Raw genomic sequence first — 17,314 nt, forward strand, 5'->3', positions numbered from 1 at the left:
TTAGGTAAGAATAGATAAATGACTTAATGCACTGTTAGGTAAGAATAGATAAATGACTTAATACACTGTTAGGTTAGAATAGATAAATGACTTAATGCACTGTTAGGTAAGAATAGATAAATGACTTAATGCACTGTTAGGTAAGAATAGATAAATGACTTAATACACTGTTAGGTTAGAATAGATAAATGACTTAATGCACTGTTAGGTAAGAATAGATAAATGACTTAATGCACTGTTAGGTAAGAATAGATAAATGACTTAATGCACTGTTAGGTAAGAATAGATAAATGACTTAATACACTGTTAGGTTAGAATAGATAAATGACTTAATGCACTGTTAGGTAAGAATAGATAAATGACTTAATACACTGTTAGGTTAGAACATATAAATGACTTAATACACTGTTAGGTTAGAATAGATAAATGACTTAATACACTGTTAGGTTAGAATAGATAAATGACTTAATGCACTGTTAGGTTAGAGAAAATGAATGACTTAATGCACTGTTAGGTTAGAATAGATACATTACTTAATGCACTGTTAGGTTAGAATAGATGAATGACTTATTACACTGTTAGATTAGAATAAATAAATGACTTAATGCACTGTTAGGTTAGAATCGATAAATGACTTAATGCACTGTTAGGTTAGAATAGATAAATGACTCAATGCACTGTTAGGTAAGAATAGATAAATGACTCAATGCACTGTTAGGTAAGAATAGATAAATGACAATGCACTGTTAGGTTAGAATAGATAAATGACTTAATACACTGTTAGGTAAGAATAGATAAATGACTTAATGCACTGTTAGGTTAGAATAGATAAATGACTTAATGTACTGTTAGGTTAGAATAGATAAATGACTTAATGCACTGTTAGGTTAGAATAGATAAATGACTTAATACACTGTTAGGTAAGAATAGATAAATGACTTAATGCTCTGTTAGGTTAGAATAGATAAATGACTTAATGCACTGTTAGGTAAGAATAGATAAATGACTTAATACACTGTTAGGTTAGATTAGATAAATGACTTAATACACTGTTAGATTAGAATAGATAAATGATTTAATACACTGTTAGGTTAGAATAGATAAATGACTTAATGTACTGTTAGGTTAGAATAGATAAATGACTTAATGCACTGTTAGGTAAGAATAGATAAATGACTTAATACACTGTTAGGTAAGAATAGATAAATGACTTAATACACTGTTAGGTTAGAATAGATAAATGACTTAATGCACTGTTAGGTAAGAATAGATAAATGACTTAATGCACTCTTAGGTTAGAATAGATAAATGACTTAATACACTGTTAGGTTAGAATAGATAAATGACTTAATGCACTGTTAGGTTAGAATAGATAAATGACTTAATACACTGTTAGGTTAGAACAGATAAATGACTTAATACACTGTTAGGTTAGAATAGATAAATGACTTAATACACTGTTAGGTTAGAATAGATAAATGACTTAATGCACTGTTAGGTTAGAGAAAATGAATGACTTAATGCACTGTTAGGTTAGAATAGATACATTACTTAATGCACTGTTAGGTTAGAATAGATAAATGACTTATTACACTGTTAGATTAGAATAAATAAATGACTTAATGCACTGTTAGGTTAGAATCGATAAATGACTTAATGCACTGTTAGGTTAGAATCGATAAATGACTTAATGCACTGTTAGGTTAGAATAGATACATTACTTAATGCACTGTTAGGTTAGAATAGATAAATGACTTATTACACTGTTAGATTAGAATAAATAAATGACTTAATGCACTGTTAGGTTAGAATCGATAAATGACTTAATGCACTGTTAGGTTAGAATAGATAAATGACTCAATGCACTGTTAGGTTAGAATAGATAAATGACAATGCACTGTTAGGTTAGAATAGATAAATGACTTAATACACTGTTAGGTAAGAATAGATAAATGACTTAATACACTGTTAGGTTAGAATAGATAAATAACTTAATACACTGTTAGGTTAGAATAGATAAATGACTTAATACACTGTTAGGTAAGAATAGATAAATGACAATACACTGTTAGGTTAGAATAGATAAATGACTTAATACACTGTTAGGTTAGAATAGATAAATGACTTAATACACTGTTAGGTTAGAATAGATAAATGACTTAATACACTGTTAGGTAAGAATAGATAAATGACAATACACTGTTAGGTTAGAATAGATAAAAGACTTAATACACTGTTAGGTTAGAATAGATAAATGACAATACACTGTTAGGTTAGAATAGATAAATGACTTAATACACTGTTAGGTTAGAATAGATAAATTACTTAATACACTGTTAGGTTGGAATAGATAAATGACTTAATGCACTGTTAGGTTAGAATAGATAAATGACTTAATACACTGTTAGGTTAGAATAGATAAATGACTTAATACACTGTTAGGTAAGAATAGATAAATGACAATACACTGTTAGGTTAGAATAGATAAAAGACTTAATACACTGTTAGGTTAGAATAGATACATGACAATACACTGTTAGGTTAGAATAGATAAATGACTTAATACACTGTTAGGTTAGAATAGATAAATGACTTAATACACTGTTAGGTTGGAATAGATAAATGACTTAATGCACTGTTAGGTTAGAATAGATAAATAACTTAATACACTGTTAGGTTAGAATAGATAAATGACTTAATACACTGTTAGGTAAGAATAGATAAATGACAATACACTGTTAGGTTAGAATAGATAAAAGACTTAATACACTGTTAGGTTAGAATAGATAAATGACAATACACTGTTAGGTTAGAATAGATAAATGACTTAATACACTGTTAGGTTAGAATAGATAAATGACTTAATACACTGTTAGGTTAGAATAGATAAATAACTTAATACACTGTTAGGTTAGAATAGATAAATGACTTAATACACTGTTAGGTAAGAATAGATAAATGACAATACACTGTTAGGTTAGAATAGATAAAAGACTTAATACACTGTTAGGTTAGAATAGATAAATGACAATACACTGTTAGGTTAGAATAGATAAATGACTTAATACACTGTTAGGTTAGAATAGATAAATGACTTAATACACTGTTAGGTTGGAATAGATAAATGACTTAATGCACTGTTAGGTTAGAATAGATAAATGACTTAATACACTGTTAGGTTGGAATAGATAAATGACTTAATACACTGTTAGGTTAGAATAGATAAATGACAGAATACACTGTTAGGTAAGAATAGATAAATGACAATACACTGTTAGGTTAGAATAGATAAATGACTTAATACACTGTTAGGTTAGAATAGATAAATGACTTAATACACTGTTAGGTTAGAATAGATAAATGACTTAATACACTGTTAGGTAAGAATAGATAAATGACAATACACTGTTAGGTTAGAATAGATAAAAGACTTAATACACTGTTAGGTTAGAATAGATAAATGACAATACACTGTTAGGTTAGAATAGATAAATGACTTAATACACTGTTAGGTTAGAATAGATAAATTACTTAATACACTGTTAGGTTGGAATAGATAAATGACTTAATGCACTGTTAGGTTAGAATAGATAAATGACTTAATACACTGTTAGGTTAGAATAGATAAATGACTTAATACACTGTTAGGTAAGAATAGATAAATGACAATACACTGTTAGGTTAGAATAGATAAAAGACTTAATACACTGTTAGGTTAGAATAGATACATGACAATACACTGTTAGGTTAGAATAGATAAATGACTTAATACACTGTTAGGTTAGAATAGATAAATGACTTAATACACTGTTAGGTTGGAATAGATAAATGACTTAATGCACTGTTAGGTTAGAATAGATAAATAACTTAATACACTGTTAGGTTAGAATAGATAAATGACTTAATACACTGTTAGGTAAGAATAGATAAATGACAATACACTGTTAGGTTAGAATAGATAAAAGACTTAATACACTGTTAGGTTAGAATAGATAAATGACAATACACTGTTAGGTTAGAATAGATAAATGACTTAATACACTGTTAGGTTAGAATAGATAAATGACTTAATACACTGTTAGGTTAGAATAGATAAATAACTTAATACACTGTTAGGTTAGAATAGATAAATGACTTAATACACTGTTAGGTAAGAATAGATAAATGACAATACACTGTTAGGTTAGAATAGATAAAAGACTTAATACACTGTTAGGTTAGAATAGATAAATGACAATACACTGTTAGGTTAGAATAGATAAATGACTTAATACACTGTTAGGTTAGAATAGATAAATGACTTAATACACTGTTAGGTTGGAATAGATAAATGACTTAATGCACTGTTAGGTTAGAATAGATAAATGACTTAATACACTGTTAGGTTGGAATAGATAAATGACTTAATACACTGTTAGGTTAGAATAGATAAATGACAGAATACACTGTTAGGTTGGAATAGATAAAATACTTAATACACTGTTAGGTTAGAATAGATAAATGACTTAATACACTACCTGTAGACGTTGTAAAATGGAATTAATACCTGAATATGTTTCAGTTATAAATTAAGCTACATTATTATGTTTTGTGTATTATGCAGTTTTTAATACTGTGTAAATATTGCTTTATATTTAGCTTGTTATCCAATATTTATAGAATATCCTTACTGATAAGTGTGTTTGTGTATGAGTACATGTGGGATTTGTTAATATACACGTTTATTAGTATGACAAAGCAAATATTAATTATGAGACATTTCTGATGTGAACTTTACTAAACCTTTATTTTGCTTATTTACAGGATGTCACATTATAATTAATTGTAATTAGTTAAATAGTTAGAGATTTATGTCATTTATAAATATGTGGTTTGCTGAGGTGTAGCTGTGACCGTTATAACCGTTATAACCGTTATACCTACAGTGAGTGCAGCGTTTCCCGGCTTTTATTAAAAACACAGTAGATGTTTGTAGTGGCTCTTGAACTAAAATATGATAATAAGTTTATAAAAGTCATGTATCTTATTCATACTGTGTGTAAATTATAATGTTAGAGACATAGAGCGTGTTTTAATCAAACTGTGACGATTTAAATTAAACGTGAATGAAAATGTGACAATGTTTAGCTCAGTTAGCTTCTCAGCTATCAGTAGTCAGTGAGAGAGAGAGAGCTGTATTATCTGTGTGAGCTAACTGTGCTACATGCTACTTCTCTCAGGTATGTTCATGTTTTGAGTTATATTGATTATAATCTGGGTTTAAATGAAATATTTCGAGGGTCTCGGATTCTAAAATGTTAATAAAGATGCTAAACGATCACAGGTGAATGAATCTTAAGGTGTAACAGTAATAATGCCACTATTTTCTTTTATGTTACTTGAGCTCCATCTACTGGAGTAATAGTGAATATATACACACACACACACATACACACACACACAGGCACGCACACACAAACTGATCGTTTTTACTACCTCGTTAATGTAAATATTATAATTTTGCACTGTTTTTATTAATATTTTATCATTTTTTTGCACATGTAACTGTTCTGTATATTTTTGTTCTTTCTTATTTTTATTTTTAATATTTCCCTGTAACTTGCTTTGGCAATACGAATGTCCTTATTTGTTATGCCAATAAAGCTTCTTTTGAGTTTGAGTTGAGTGTATATATATGTGTGTGTGTGTGTGTGTGTGTGTGTCTGTGTGCATGATTGTGTGTTAAAGAGCCATACCGGAACTTCCTGCCCTTCTTATCTTTGGGTATAATGTGGATGATGATGGGATACACGCCCTCCTTTAACAGCACTTCAACATTGCTCACACTCAACTGCAGCAAACAGTGTTTATCCTACACACACACACACACACACACACACACACACACAAAATATTAATAACAAATAAATACACTAACTAGAAACACATGTAACCTGCTCCTCCATCAGATAATCAGTCTGATCCATCACGGTGAGCAGAAGAGCATCTCAGAACTACAACAGCAGGTGAGAACATGAATCTAAGGCTACAGTGGGCACAGGCTCACCAAAACTGGACAGTGGAACGTGTCAGTAACATGTAAGATACATGTCAGCAGTAATGGCATAGTTACCTTTAAAAAGTAACTTAGTTACTTTATTGATTACTTGATTTTAAAAGTAACTAAGTTAGATTACAACTTACTTTATTAGTTACATTCAGCAGCTGCCGTACTTCTTTACCGGCCGAGTAGTGCATACTTCCTCCAATCTAGTGCATACTCTGTAAGTATGCGATTCCGGACGCAGCTCGTGACTTAATTGTCGCATAGGCCAGACGTCACTCTCCGAGACGCAAAAATAGTAACGCACAGTAACTTGGATAAGTAACTTTAATCTGATTACTGGATTGGAAATAGTAACGCGTTAGATTACTCGTTACTGAAAAATGTGGTCAGATTAGAGTAACACGTTACTAAGTAACGCGTTACTGACATCAGTGCATGTCAGTCACATGTCAGTAACATACAAACTTAATCTGTATGTTCAATATACATGTGTGTATGTGTGTGTACCTGGTCAATAACTTCCTGTATACTTTGCAGTCTGATGCCGAGTGTGTGATCTGAAGTGTGTGTGTGATCCAACATGAACACACTCTTATCATCACGCTCACTCACTGCTATCGGTTCTAAACACACACAAACACACACACACACAATTAAAGCTCATTTTTTACCATTTTACTCAAACATTTGGATCAGATTATAATGGTTGGTTTTACCAAAAGTATATGGACATCTGACCATCTACACATGTGATGTGTTAACTAACTAAAATCCCTGTAATTTCTCATTGAGGAATGTTGATTTTAAATAGTTTCGACTCATCCTTGCTAGTAAAGAATTAAACCTTCTGTAGATGCTCCTGTTATGTGTGTTTGTGTAAAACTCTACATGTTTGTACTTGTACTGGTTGTGTTAGAATCACTGCTTTCTGATCTTATTATCATTTTACATCCTGTCACAATGTCTTCGGATTTGAGGTTTGTAGTCACTTGAACAGATCTTAGTGCAATGGATTTCAAACCTTTTTACACCAAGTACCACCATTATTTCTTACATTAAATATATTACTGTATAGGCCTATTTGTTCAGCTATATTTTAAAACTAATATGATATAATGCACAGCACAGACCACTGAGAAATCTACTAACCCTAACTGGAAATATTGTCCTTCTTGTACTCTCTTTGTACTTTCATTTCAGTAGATCCTCTTACGTACCACCAGAAGGAGGCTGCGTATTTGTATTATAGTTTGAGAACCACAGTCTTAGTAGATTATGACATTGTTTTGAGAAGCCGAAGCTCAAACACTGTTGGATTCACCAAAACTGGATGCCTCGGTGTGTTTATGTGTTTGAGTTTGTGTGTGTTTACCTGGTTGACAGGTATTAAAATACAGTCCTGAATCTGCAGGTTGCAGTAATCGCTCTATGAGACCCCGAGACAGAACAGATGGAGAGAAGATAACCGGCCTTTTACTGTCCACATGCACCGGCTGTACCAGACTGTACGGTATTGGATGTTCCTCATTACCTACAAACACACACAATCAGGTGAGATTAATCATCACACATAATCACTACACTGGATTAATCCAGATCATTAAACATCATTTATTTATGAAACAAATCTATCCAACGCCTGTATCACCCTCTACTAACTGGACTTAAACAACAATGTTGACTATAGAGGAATAAACTGGTAAAACAAAACTCCCTTATGTGATTCACAATTCATTCTGGAATCAGTGATTTTTTTGTTTTGTTTTATATAATTTAATCAGGTAGCTGGATGGTTGGCGGTACAGATGGGTCAGTGTTCTCCAACGTCCTCTGTCATGTGTCGCCTGTAGCAGACACGCCCCGATAATGTGATCCACGCTGTGGTGTTATTCAGATTATTCTTGGTCGTGTCTGTTTAAATCACTGCCTTCAATTTTGTCATGTTGGTGCCTCATCACACGTCTAGTTCTCTCAATTATTACTGGTCATAAGTGTCTCTACTGCTGAAATAACAAACCTGTGGCTCAAAGGGACAGTAATCATTTTTACACTGAGCTTTCTTCTACCCATTTACACTTACCATACAGAACTCTGGACCGCAGGTTTATCATCTCAGCAGTAGAAACACTCATGACCAGAGATAACTGAGAGATCAGAGCCAGTGGAAAAGTGGGCGCTCAGACTTCAGCACTATTGTGAGTAACTGCAGTGGTTAGTTAGAAATGTAGAAGATAGAAAAGTGGGAGGGGCTTACGGTTACTGAGTGTGTAGAGGACTGGGTGGGAGGAGCCAACACCACTATATTTAGCAGTGATGGGTTTCACCAGTCGAACCCTCTCACAAAACTTCCTACCAAACTACACACACACACACACACACACACACACACACAAAGACACAAACATTGTTAGAGTTATGACAAGTTTAATTTTTTTTTTTATTAAATACTTGAAGCTGTTTTTACTTATGGTAATTTTATTTCTGCCTTTTTCCCATTTTTCTTCCATTTTTTTTCTTTTTTTGTAACCAGTTAGTTAGGTTATGTGCTAATCTCCAAGTTCCTCCACTTTTGTACAGGCACCTTGGGATACTGATTGATTCCTTACACAGGGTGTCTCTGTTAGTAATGGGTCGTTTGCGAATGATCCGATTCTACTGAATGGCTCTTTGAAATGAACGAAAGGAACAGAGTCGCGCCTCTGGGAGTCGTTATATATATATTTAGTTTTGCGCAGTTCTTATCGACTGTAATCCACCCATTCCGCTTCCATCAGTAGAGGGAATCAATCAGTCATAATGAGAGCTGTTTATTGTCGAAATTCAAATCCAAAACACTTTCAGTATCGCGGAGAGTGAACGCGACACACACACACACACACACACACATACACACACACACACACACACACACAGAGAGAGAGAGAGAGATAATATTATATTGTACAAACTTGCACAAGTGTTTTTATTTGCAAGTTCTGGCTTGTCACTGAATTTAACCGTTTTTGGTACACGAAGGTTATATTGACATGCTGACACCCCATCCCATTGGTTTGAATAGCAAGATGCTAATGGTTAGTTTAGCAAGGGATACCCGAATCGCTGTCTGAGTAGCGCGTTCTAATAACCTGACTTATGAGGTCATTGACTTATTAGAATCCTCTCTACTGAGGCAGCTGCCTTTGTAGGCAGTAAGACAGCAAGGCAGCTCACTAGGTTTTCGAACACACCCTATGTAGAGCGCTCCCTAGCTTTTGTGTTATCACCTCAAACTGAAGCAGAAATTTGGCGCTTCACATTTTTAAAATACCGCCACCATTTTTAAATACAGTCAACATTTTTAAACACCGCGGTATACCGTAATACCACCCAACCCCAGCTTGTGGTTTTATCAGCCTGTATAAGTGTTCAGTTCAGTTTCAGATTTTGGGTTTATGTAAAAAGGTAAAGACTCTTATTTTGGTGAATGTTGCTGTTTCATTCATGCTGTTGTTTCACTCATGCTGCTGCTGTTTACACGCAAAAAAGAAACAGTTGGAGGGAAAAGACGTGGTAGACAGAAAGCTGCTGGAAGGTATTCAGAAACGGTAAAATAGCACCTAGTTGAATGGCGAACAAGGTATATATATTTTTATTGTTTATATAGTTAATTCACAGTACAAGGTGCTTCATGTCATAATCTCATTTGAAATATAAATGTATATGGGCGAACATATTTTCTGCTTATCTGTTTGGTGGGTTAAGGGCATTTGAGTGGAGCTGGTTTATGGGTTTTTTCATTTATGAGAAAGTGAACTGTGATTGTGATCTGAGTTGTTTTACACTAAAACATGCTGTTATATGTGTGTTGTTTCTGTACAGACAGTAATTGTGAACTATTTATTTTGTTTTGTTTAACTTAGCTCTTACGGTGAATTCTGGAATTAAAGACAATAAATCTCCATGAATTATCAGTTTTCGAGTTTTGACCATTAATCAGCTGAGTTCGCTACACAGGTCTCTAAGAAACGCTTGCTTGGACATCAGTGTTTAAATGCAGAAACATGCAGGAGAGTAAATACTTACTTTCTTCTTACTGCGTAAATTTACCAACAGTAACTGCTGCGCCCTGAAACACAACAAAATCACACAACAAAATCACACAACCAAAAAATGACTGTTGTTCTGACCTACATGGTGTTTTAACAAAAAAATGGATCTTGGAGATGTTTCTCTTTGGAATGAGGGATCTTGCCATGCATATAAACTGTGACCACCACTTTCTCCAAATCACCACTTTCTCCAGACTCCAGACCACCTCCTTCTCCAGATCACCACTTTCTTTAGATCAGAGCTTTTCCCAAGTCACCACTTTCTCCAGATCTCTACTTTTTTTGATCATCACTTTCTCTGGATCACCAATTTCTCCTTCACACTTTTTTAGACCACTTTCTCCAAACTACCACTTTCATACCACTGCATACCTGATGTGGTGTAGTTTTAACACCGGATGCCCTTCCTGATTCAACCCTCCTTATTTTATCTGGGCTTGGGACCAGCACTGAGAGTGCACTATAAACACCCCCTTCCCGAAAGACATAGCCAATCATGTTTGTGTAGACACCAGACCAACCATTAACACCAATGAGATTTAAAACATTATCTTATTAGTAGTGGTTTAGTGCAATTTATTATTGCACCATCTGAGTGCCTCTAGTGTATAAAGACGAGAAATTAGCAAGAAAAATATTGTTACAGCACAAAAACACTCAAGAAAACCAAAACACATTTGCTATAATGTCTGTCAGCCCTCAGATTATTTCTACCTCTTGAAGAATCAAGTGAATTTATTAAAATGTGTTAAAAATAATAAAGTTTAATGAGCACACATAGTTTTTATAGGAAAAAAGAAGAGCAACTATCATCAAAACCCCAAGAATATTCAACAACCACCACTGAATGTGCTAGTTCAGTTTGGACCACCAAGAAAACCATGAGAACAAGACTCTGTACCTGTTGTAGTTGGGTACAGCTCCCTTCTGCAGCGCTTTACCAGACTGTACGTCCACACGGCTGCAGCGCCACTGGTACTTGCCGTTGTATCTGGTGTCGGTTACGTGCAGGACGTCATTACAGCCGACACTCAGACCTGGCTGATCACGGAAACAGAGGTCGAGGTTCACGCGTACATAAAAGGAGTCGGCGCCGGTGAAGGAGTCTGAGGAGAGCTCACTGATCAGAGCAGAATAACCTGAAAGAAAGATGGAACAGTGGTCAGAGTTCTACAGTACAGGACCTCCACATGGGTTTAATTCAGGGCTGACACAGCTCTCTAGAACAGCAGGGGCAGTGTGGGCATGTGGAATTTAGTTAGCATGTTGCTAAAGGTCATTGAGAGGGCTGTTATCGTTTGCTAATCATGCTAATTTGATCACTGCTGAAGCTTCTGAAGGACTCAGACAACTTTGTGTGTGTGTGTGTGTGTGTGTGTGTGTGTGTGTGTGTGTGTCACCTTTGTGGTTGGGTCGGTGTTTAAGTGCAGCTGGTTCGTTCCACCACTGCATGGTGAAGTGTGCCACTTCTGCTGTACACTGAGTCATATCCACACCCCCTCCCGAAAACATCTCCTGCTCCAGCTACACACACACACACACACACATATTAAAACCGTACACTTATTATGAACTACACACTCGTCCTAACTGCACAGCATCTCTTACCTGGATTAGCTCAGTCCCCTCTGTGAGACCACACCTCTCCGCCACTGACCCCGCCCTCACCGTCTGTACAAATATACCTGTACGGTTACCCCCGATGATGGTGATGTCATCAGCCAGGCTGCTGTTTTTGGGTGGGGTGGGAGGCGAGAGATTTGATCTGCCAAAAAAAAAAACAGAAGTACAACAAGCAGTTCATGTGGAACTTCCAGGTGTCACAGGAAGTCCTTTGACTACATATAAGTGTGTGTGTGTGTGTGTGTGTGTGTGTTTACTCAGGTGTGCGTTTGGTGTTTGTAGCAGGTGAATCAGGAAAGAAGAGATGGGAGTGTAGAGATGTCGATGATTCAGTATCTACACACACACACACACACACACACACACACTGTATCATTACATCACAATTGTGAATCACACACATCTGTATTCACACTACAGACTTATTAATTTAAGTATTTGCCCCCTTCTCATTTTCTCTAGCTGCAGATTTGTCACATTTAGGCAGTACCTACACTATAAAGCCAAAACTATGTGGACGCCTGACCAAGAGCCTGACATGCCATTCCAAAACCATGCAGCTATAACAGCCTAAGCTCTTCTGAGAAAGCTTTTCCACAAGATTTTTGTGTGTCTGTTGTGCCTATTTAGTAAAAGAAACATTTGTAAAGTTAGACAGCATGTGGGGCAACCAAATTTGGGGTCAGGTCTGTGAAGTTCTTACTCCACTGGTTAAATCACGTCTTTATGGATATGGCCACTCAGGTGGCTCAGCTATAAATTACACTAGCATACTACCAAGCAGTGCTATTGGCCGGTCAGGTCTACATACAGACATGATGAGATCGGGGATGGGTGAACTGCCTAGCCTTCGGGAGGTGTACTTTTCGGTCTTCTACTTCATAATTTTTGGAACTGTGGAGTAAGGGCCACTTAATACCATTTGTTTTTGAAATGGGACGTCCAACAAGCTCATGGTCTGGTGTTTAAATGGCCATACAGCATTTATTAGAAGCCAATAAGGATGCAGAGCAGCGTTTTATATCCTGGAATGTGGGAACATCATTAGAAATCCGGTCCTGTAACACTAAATACACACGCCCGCTAACACACACAGACGTTTGTGTCGAAGATTTCAAACCTGTGATGTTGCTGGTTTCATCACTACCCCATGAGTCCAGATCAAACCTGAAACACACACACAAACATGGTTAATGTTTATATAAAGAATGTAAAAGTGTGTGTGTAGTATTTAATGAGTGTTTATTAGTCGATGTTTATGTAGTGAATGTGTGTGTGTATCATACTCAGTGTTGACTCTGCGGTTGATGGAGTTAATGCAGGGAGGAAACGGGAAAGTTGAAAGTCTGTTTATCTCCTTAGCATTGCCGCACACCTACACACACACACACACACACACACACACTTGTAATAAATAAGACATCAGTAGATACAGCAGTTACATGTGTGGGTTATATTGTGATACACACCGGACTGAACAAGTCTTCCTCTGAGGTGTATTGGAGATCTGTAACACACACACACACACACACACACACACTAATGTTACCAATGTCTACCCAAGAGCCTCCGCTGTCTACCACAGAGTTACCAATGTCTACCCAAGAGCCTTCAATTAATCCAAAAGGTGTTCAGTGGGGTTAAATTCAAGTCTTTGTGTAATTCACTAAAGGTCTTTCACACCAAACCCAAAAACCCATGTCTTTATGGACCTTGCTACATGCAGTTCAGTTATGGTTGAACAAGAAGATTGTGAGACTGAATCTTACCTTCTGCATGTTCACTGTTCTGACTGTTAGAGAGGGACTGTGAATGATAAACAAAAAAATAACAAATGAATGAACGTAACAGTGGATTCAGAACATATTCAGTCTGGATTCCATGTTCAGATAGTGGCAATGCAATGAATGCAAATACTGGAACATCATTGAAAAAAACCTTACACTTTCACATTTTAACAAAACACTGACCTAAAGCATACAGCTAAAACAACTGGAGTGGCTTCAGGGCAAGTCTTTGAATGTCCTTAAGTGGCTCAGCCAAAGTCCAGATTTCAACAACAACAAACATCTGTGGAAGGACCTCAAGGTTGAGGTTGACAGATGCTCGTGTTTAGGATCTGCCATGAAGAATGGGAGAAGCTGCCTAAATCCAGATGTGAAAAGCTTATTGAAACCTATCTGAGAAGATTTGCAGCTGTAGTTGCTGCCAGTGAGGCTTCTACAAAGGAATTAATAAAGGGTCTAAATACTTTTGTGTAGATTCATGGTAATTTATAACAAAATAAAGATGCCAAGGGGTCTGAATACTTTCTGAATCCACTGACTAAATAAATGATGAAAACAATCAGTACACAACGAAAAAGACCTTAAACATTTTCAGTCTGTGTACATGCTCTGACGTGCTCAGGCATTTAGTACCTTTAGCTAAAACATTGTGTGTGTGTGTGTGTGTGTGTGTGTGTGTGTGTGTGTGTGTGTGTGTGTGTAAACTTCTGCAGTACCTGGTTGGACCGATCGTAGGGGGTCAAACTGAGTGAACAGCAGGGTCCAAAGCAACGTTCCTCACTGATCAAGGACAGAAATGACTACACACACACACACACAGAGAAATAAAAATACAGCATAGCCAGCGGCACAGTGGTGCATCTGGTACAGTGGGTGCCACAAAGCAACATGATTCCTAAATTCTTGGGTTTGATCCTTGTCTGTGTTTATATGCAGGAGGTAAATTGACCATATAAAACACTGACCCTGACTAGGATAAAGCAATAGTAAAACAGACATTGAATAAAGGAATGAAGCCAATGTGTGTCAGGAACATTCTACAGGACAAATCAGAGTCACTTTGGCGGTTGGCTGGTGTGTACTAGCTACTATTATTAAATATTAAATCAGTTTATTTAAATGTGATTTGTTAATTGTGACCTTTTACAAATCCTCATCATTATAGTCTGTAATTCTGATATCATTCATTTTGGTCAAATTTTTACAGGGGTGTGTGTCCATGGTATGTGTGTGTGTGTGTGTGTGTGTGTGTGTGTGTACTCACTCCATGACTGCATGACTGTGAATGAGTAAACTCCTGCTGTTGGTTCTTCTCCTTCTCTTTATCCAGTTCTATCTGTAACCGCTCCACGTCACCCTGCAGCTCGGTGATACGTTTGCGCAGGCGGTTCTTATCCAGGAGGCAGTCGGTGAACTCCAGCTGCAGACTGTCTCTACTGCGCAGAGCCTAACATACACACACACACACACACACACAATATAGTTTTATACTACATTTGTGGGTTTGTTTGTGTACCCTTTAAAGTTCCCAGCAGAACACTGTTGTACAGACTCAATTGCTTTTGACAAATCATTGTGCCTTTACCAACAATTACTACAGCCTTATACTAGAGTCCATCAGGTTGAAAAATGCACTTGATCAGTACAGTCTCAGTGTATGTATGTGTATTTATGTATAGATGGCTGGCTTCATAGGAGCTGTCATGAAGAAAGGGACAAACTGCCTAAATTCAGGTCTGCAAAGCACAGCTGAAATTTCTGTCAAATGAAACTTTACTGGCTGAGCCCCAACTTACATGAGCGGTAAATTTCTGAGCAGCCTTATATATATTTTACCTTATTATTATAGATAATTAAGTATAGATTGATGGTATAAATGGTCATTATAAACATCTAAAAACAAATCCACAGCACGATAAAGTGATCAAAAACTCACAGGATCTAAATACTTTCTGAATCTGCTGTATGTGGTGACGTGTGGTGTACCTGATTTCTCTCTCTTTCCAGTTCCATGATCTGGTTAAAGTAAGATAAACTTCTCTTATGCTCGGCCTCCCAGTCCAACTGCAGCGTCCTCAGCTTTACCTGTAACTGCTCACACTGAGACTCCAACTGTACACACACACACACACACACACAGTAAATAACATATCAGTACAACATGAACACATTCATATATTAACTCGTCATCTTGTACAGTACGATATTTTTTTTTACTCAGCAACTTAAGTACCTACTTATAAAAGTTAGGCGCCCAGGTCGCTCAGCGGGATATTCCGCTAGCACACCAATGCTGAGATCTGGGTTCAAATCTCAGAGGTGCTATTAGTCTGAGAGTGGGGGGATGGCCATCAGAAGTCCTGTGATGGATTGAAACCCACGATTGGTGTTTCCCACGATTGAACAGGTCCCACGATTGATGAGAATAATAAATATAGAATTTAAATACTTGTTTTGCCATGGATGGAGGTTTAAAACAATTCAAATAGCAAAGTGTAAAGTTGGGTGAAGGAAGAATAACAGTCAGTGGCTCAGATCCATAAATAAAACGTTTGTTCAACAAGTCTGTTTAATGTGGGGCACCCAAGTGGTGCAGCGCTGGGATTCTGAACTTTCAGAGTTGGAATCTGAGCTCTGCTACTGGTCGGCTGGGCGCCCCCTAGCAGGCACATTCATCAGTGCGGACAGTGCAGCGAACAAAATCAGCCACTAGTCGGCTGGGTGGGACTAAATTATACAGGACTAAGGTCTTTGATGCTGTGTAAGGACCCTGGTTAATAGCCTGAGGCTCTTGTACAAAGGTAGAGGAACGAGGAGATCAGCAAGTGACTCTCCAGACGCATCAATCCACCAGGTGCAGGCGAATAAGAAGGAGTCGGTGGACTGCTGTTTCAGCACTTAATAAGTGCTAAGTGTTGCTAAATATAAAAATCTGTCTCTTGATGGCATGCAAACAATCGAATTGTAAGTGTAGATATTAACTGACCTTTTTTTTACTGGCCTCGGCACTTTCCAGCTCCCCCTGCAGGCTGAGGATGCTGGTACAGAGTTCATGCCTCTGCTCTGCCGCTTCCCTCTGATCCTGCTTCAGAATATCCAGCAGAGCCCGAGTTTCACTAATGCGCCCATTCAGGGTGTCTGAGCGCTGCAGTGCTGCCACCTGACCAGCAGAGGTGCTGTCTGTGCCTAGTCCATTTAATCCCTCGGCACGGGTGCATGTTCCACTCGTACTTCTGGGAGACTTTGAGTGGTTGGAGTCACTGTTAGTGCTTTTCTCCACTTCTGCCAGTCTGTTCTTCAGCTGCTCCACCTTAAATAAGGAAGATGATTAAATTTATTTGTTTCAGTCAAATCTGTTATGTGGCCCACCTGTTGTAAAGCTTAGTGGGATGGCTAAATGAATAGCTGGCAGAGGAGCAAGATGCAGATGACTGACAGTGCCGGTTCCTTTCATCGGCAGTCTCTGCACCTCATTTCTTCTCTGCTGTCCATTAATATTATGGCATGTGGGCATGATCCTGTAATCTGGGCTCCCCTACCAAGCTATACAGAAGGTTACTAAACCCATTGCTGACAACTAAAATACATTTAATAAAACAAATGATATGCTTTTAACTTTGTGGAAAAGGTTTCTAGCTCTAGTGGCCTGGTTTTAATTTTAATAACACATTTATGATAAATTGGGATGTCGATTGCAAGCCAGACATTCAACCTCAGAGCCTGACCTCACAAATGCACTAATCATTATTCATTTCTTACTACTTTATTGA

At 36.9% G+C, this 17,314-nt stretch overlaps 1 protein-coding gene across 1 annotated transcript in view; it reads right to left on the bottom strand.

The window, feature by feature from the left end:
• LOC134302411 (caspase recruitment domain-containing protein 10-like) overlaps positions 1-17,314 on the bottom strand; it is a 35,193-nt gene that overhangs the window by 2,163 nt on the left and 15,716 nt on the right. Inside the window, exons 9-25 of the mRNA XM_062987505.1 lie at positions 16,531-16,854; positions 15,531-15,656; positions 14,809-14,991; positions 14,251-14,344; positions 13,527-13,565; positions 13,227-13,264; positions 13,044-13,132; positions 12,878-12,924; positions 12,015-12,093; positions 11,743-11,899; positions 11,535-11,658; positions 11,036-11,273; positions 10,109-10,151; positions 8,301-8,403; positions 7,419-7,577; positions 6,554-6,669; positions 5,736-5,851 (exon numbers count right to left, since the gene is read on the bottom strand). Of these exons, the coding sequence (XP_062843575.1) occupies positions 5,736-5,851; positions 6,554-6,669; positions 7,419-7,577; positions 8,301-8,403; positions 10,109-10,151; positions 11,036-11,273; positions 11,535-11,658; positions 11,743-11,899; positions 12,015-12,093; positions 12,878-12,924; positions 13,044-13,132; positions 13,227-13,264; positions 13,527-13,565; positions 14,251-14,344; positions 14,809-14,991; positions 15,531-15,656; positions 16,531-16,854 (2,075 nt within the window). The remainder of the gene's footprint in view (positions 1-5,735; positions 5,852-6,553; positions 6,670-7,418; positions 7,578-8,300; positions 8,404-10,108; positions 10,152-11,035; positions 11,274-11,534; positions 11,659-11,742; positions 11,900-12,014; positions 12,094-12,877; positions 12,925-13,043; positions 13,133-13,226; positions 13,265-13,526; positions 13,566-14,250; positions 14,345-14,808; positions 14,992-15,530; positions 15,657-16,530; positions 16,855-17,314) is intronic.

The sequence above is a fragment of the Trichomycterus rosablanca genome, chromosome 2 (assembly GCF_030014385.1).
Source record: "Trichomycterus rosablanca isolate fTriRos1 chromosome 2, fTriRos1.hap1, whole genome shotgun sequence".
NCBI classification, from domain to species: Eukaryota; Metazoa; Chordata; class Actinopteri; order Siluriformes; family Trichomycteridae; genus Trichomycterus; species Trichomycterus rosablanca.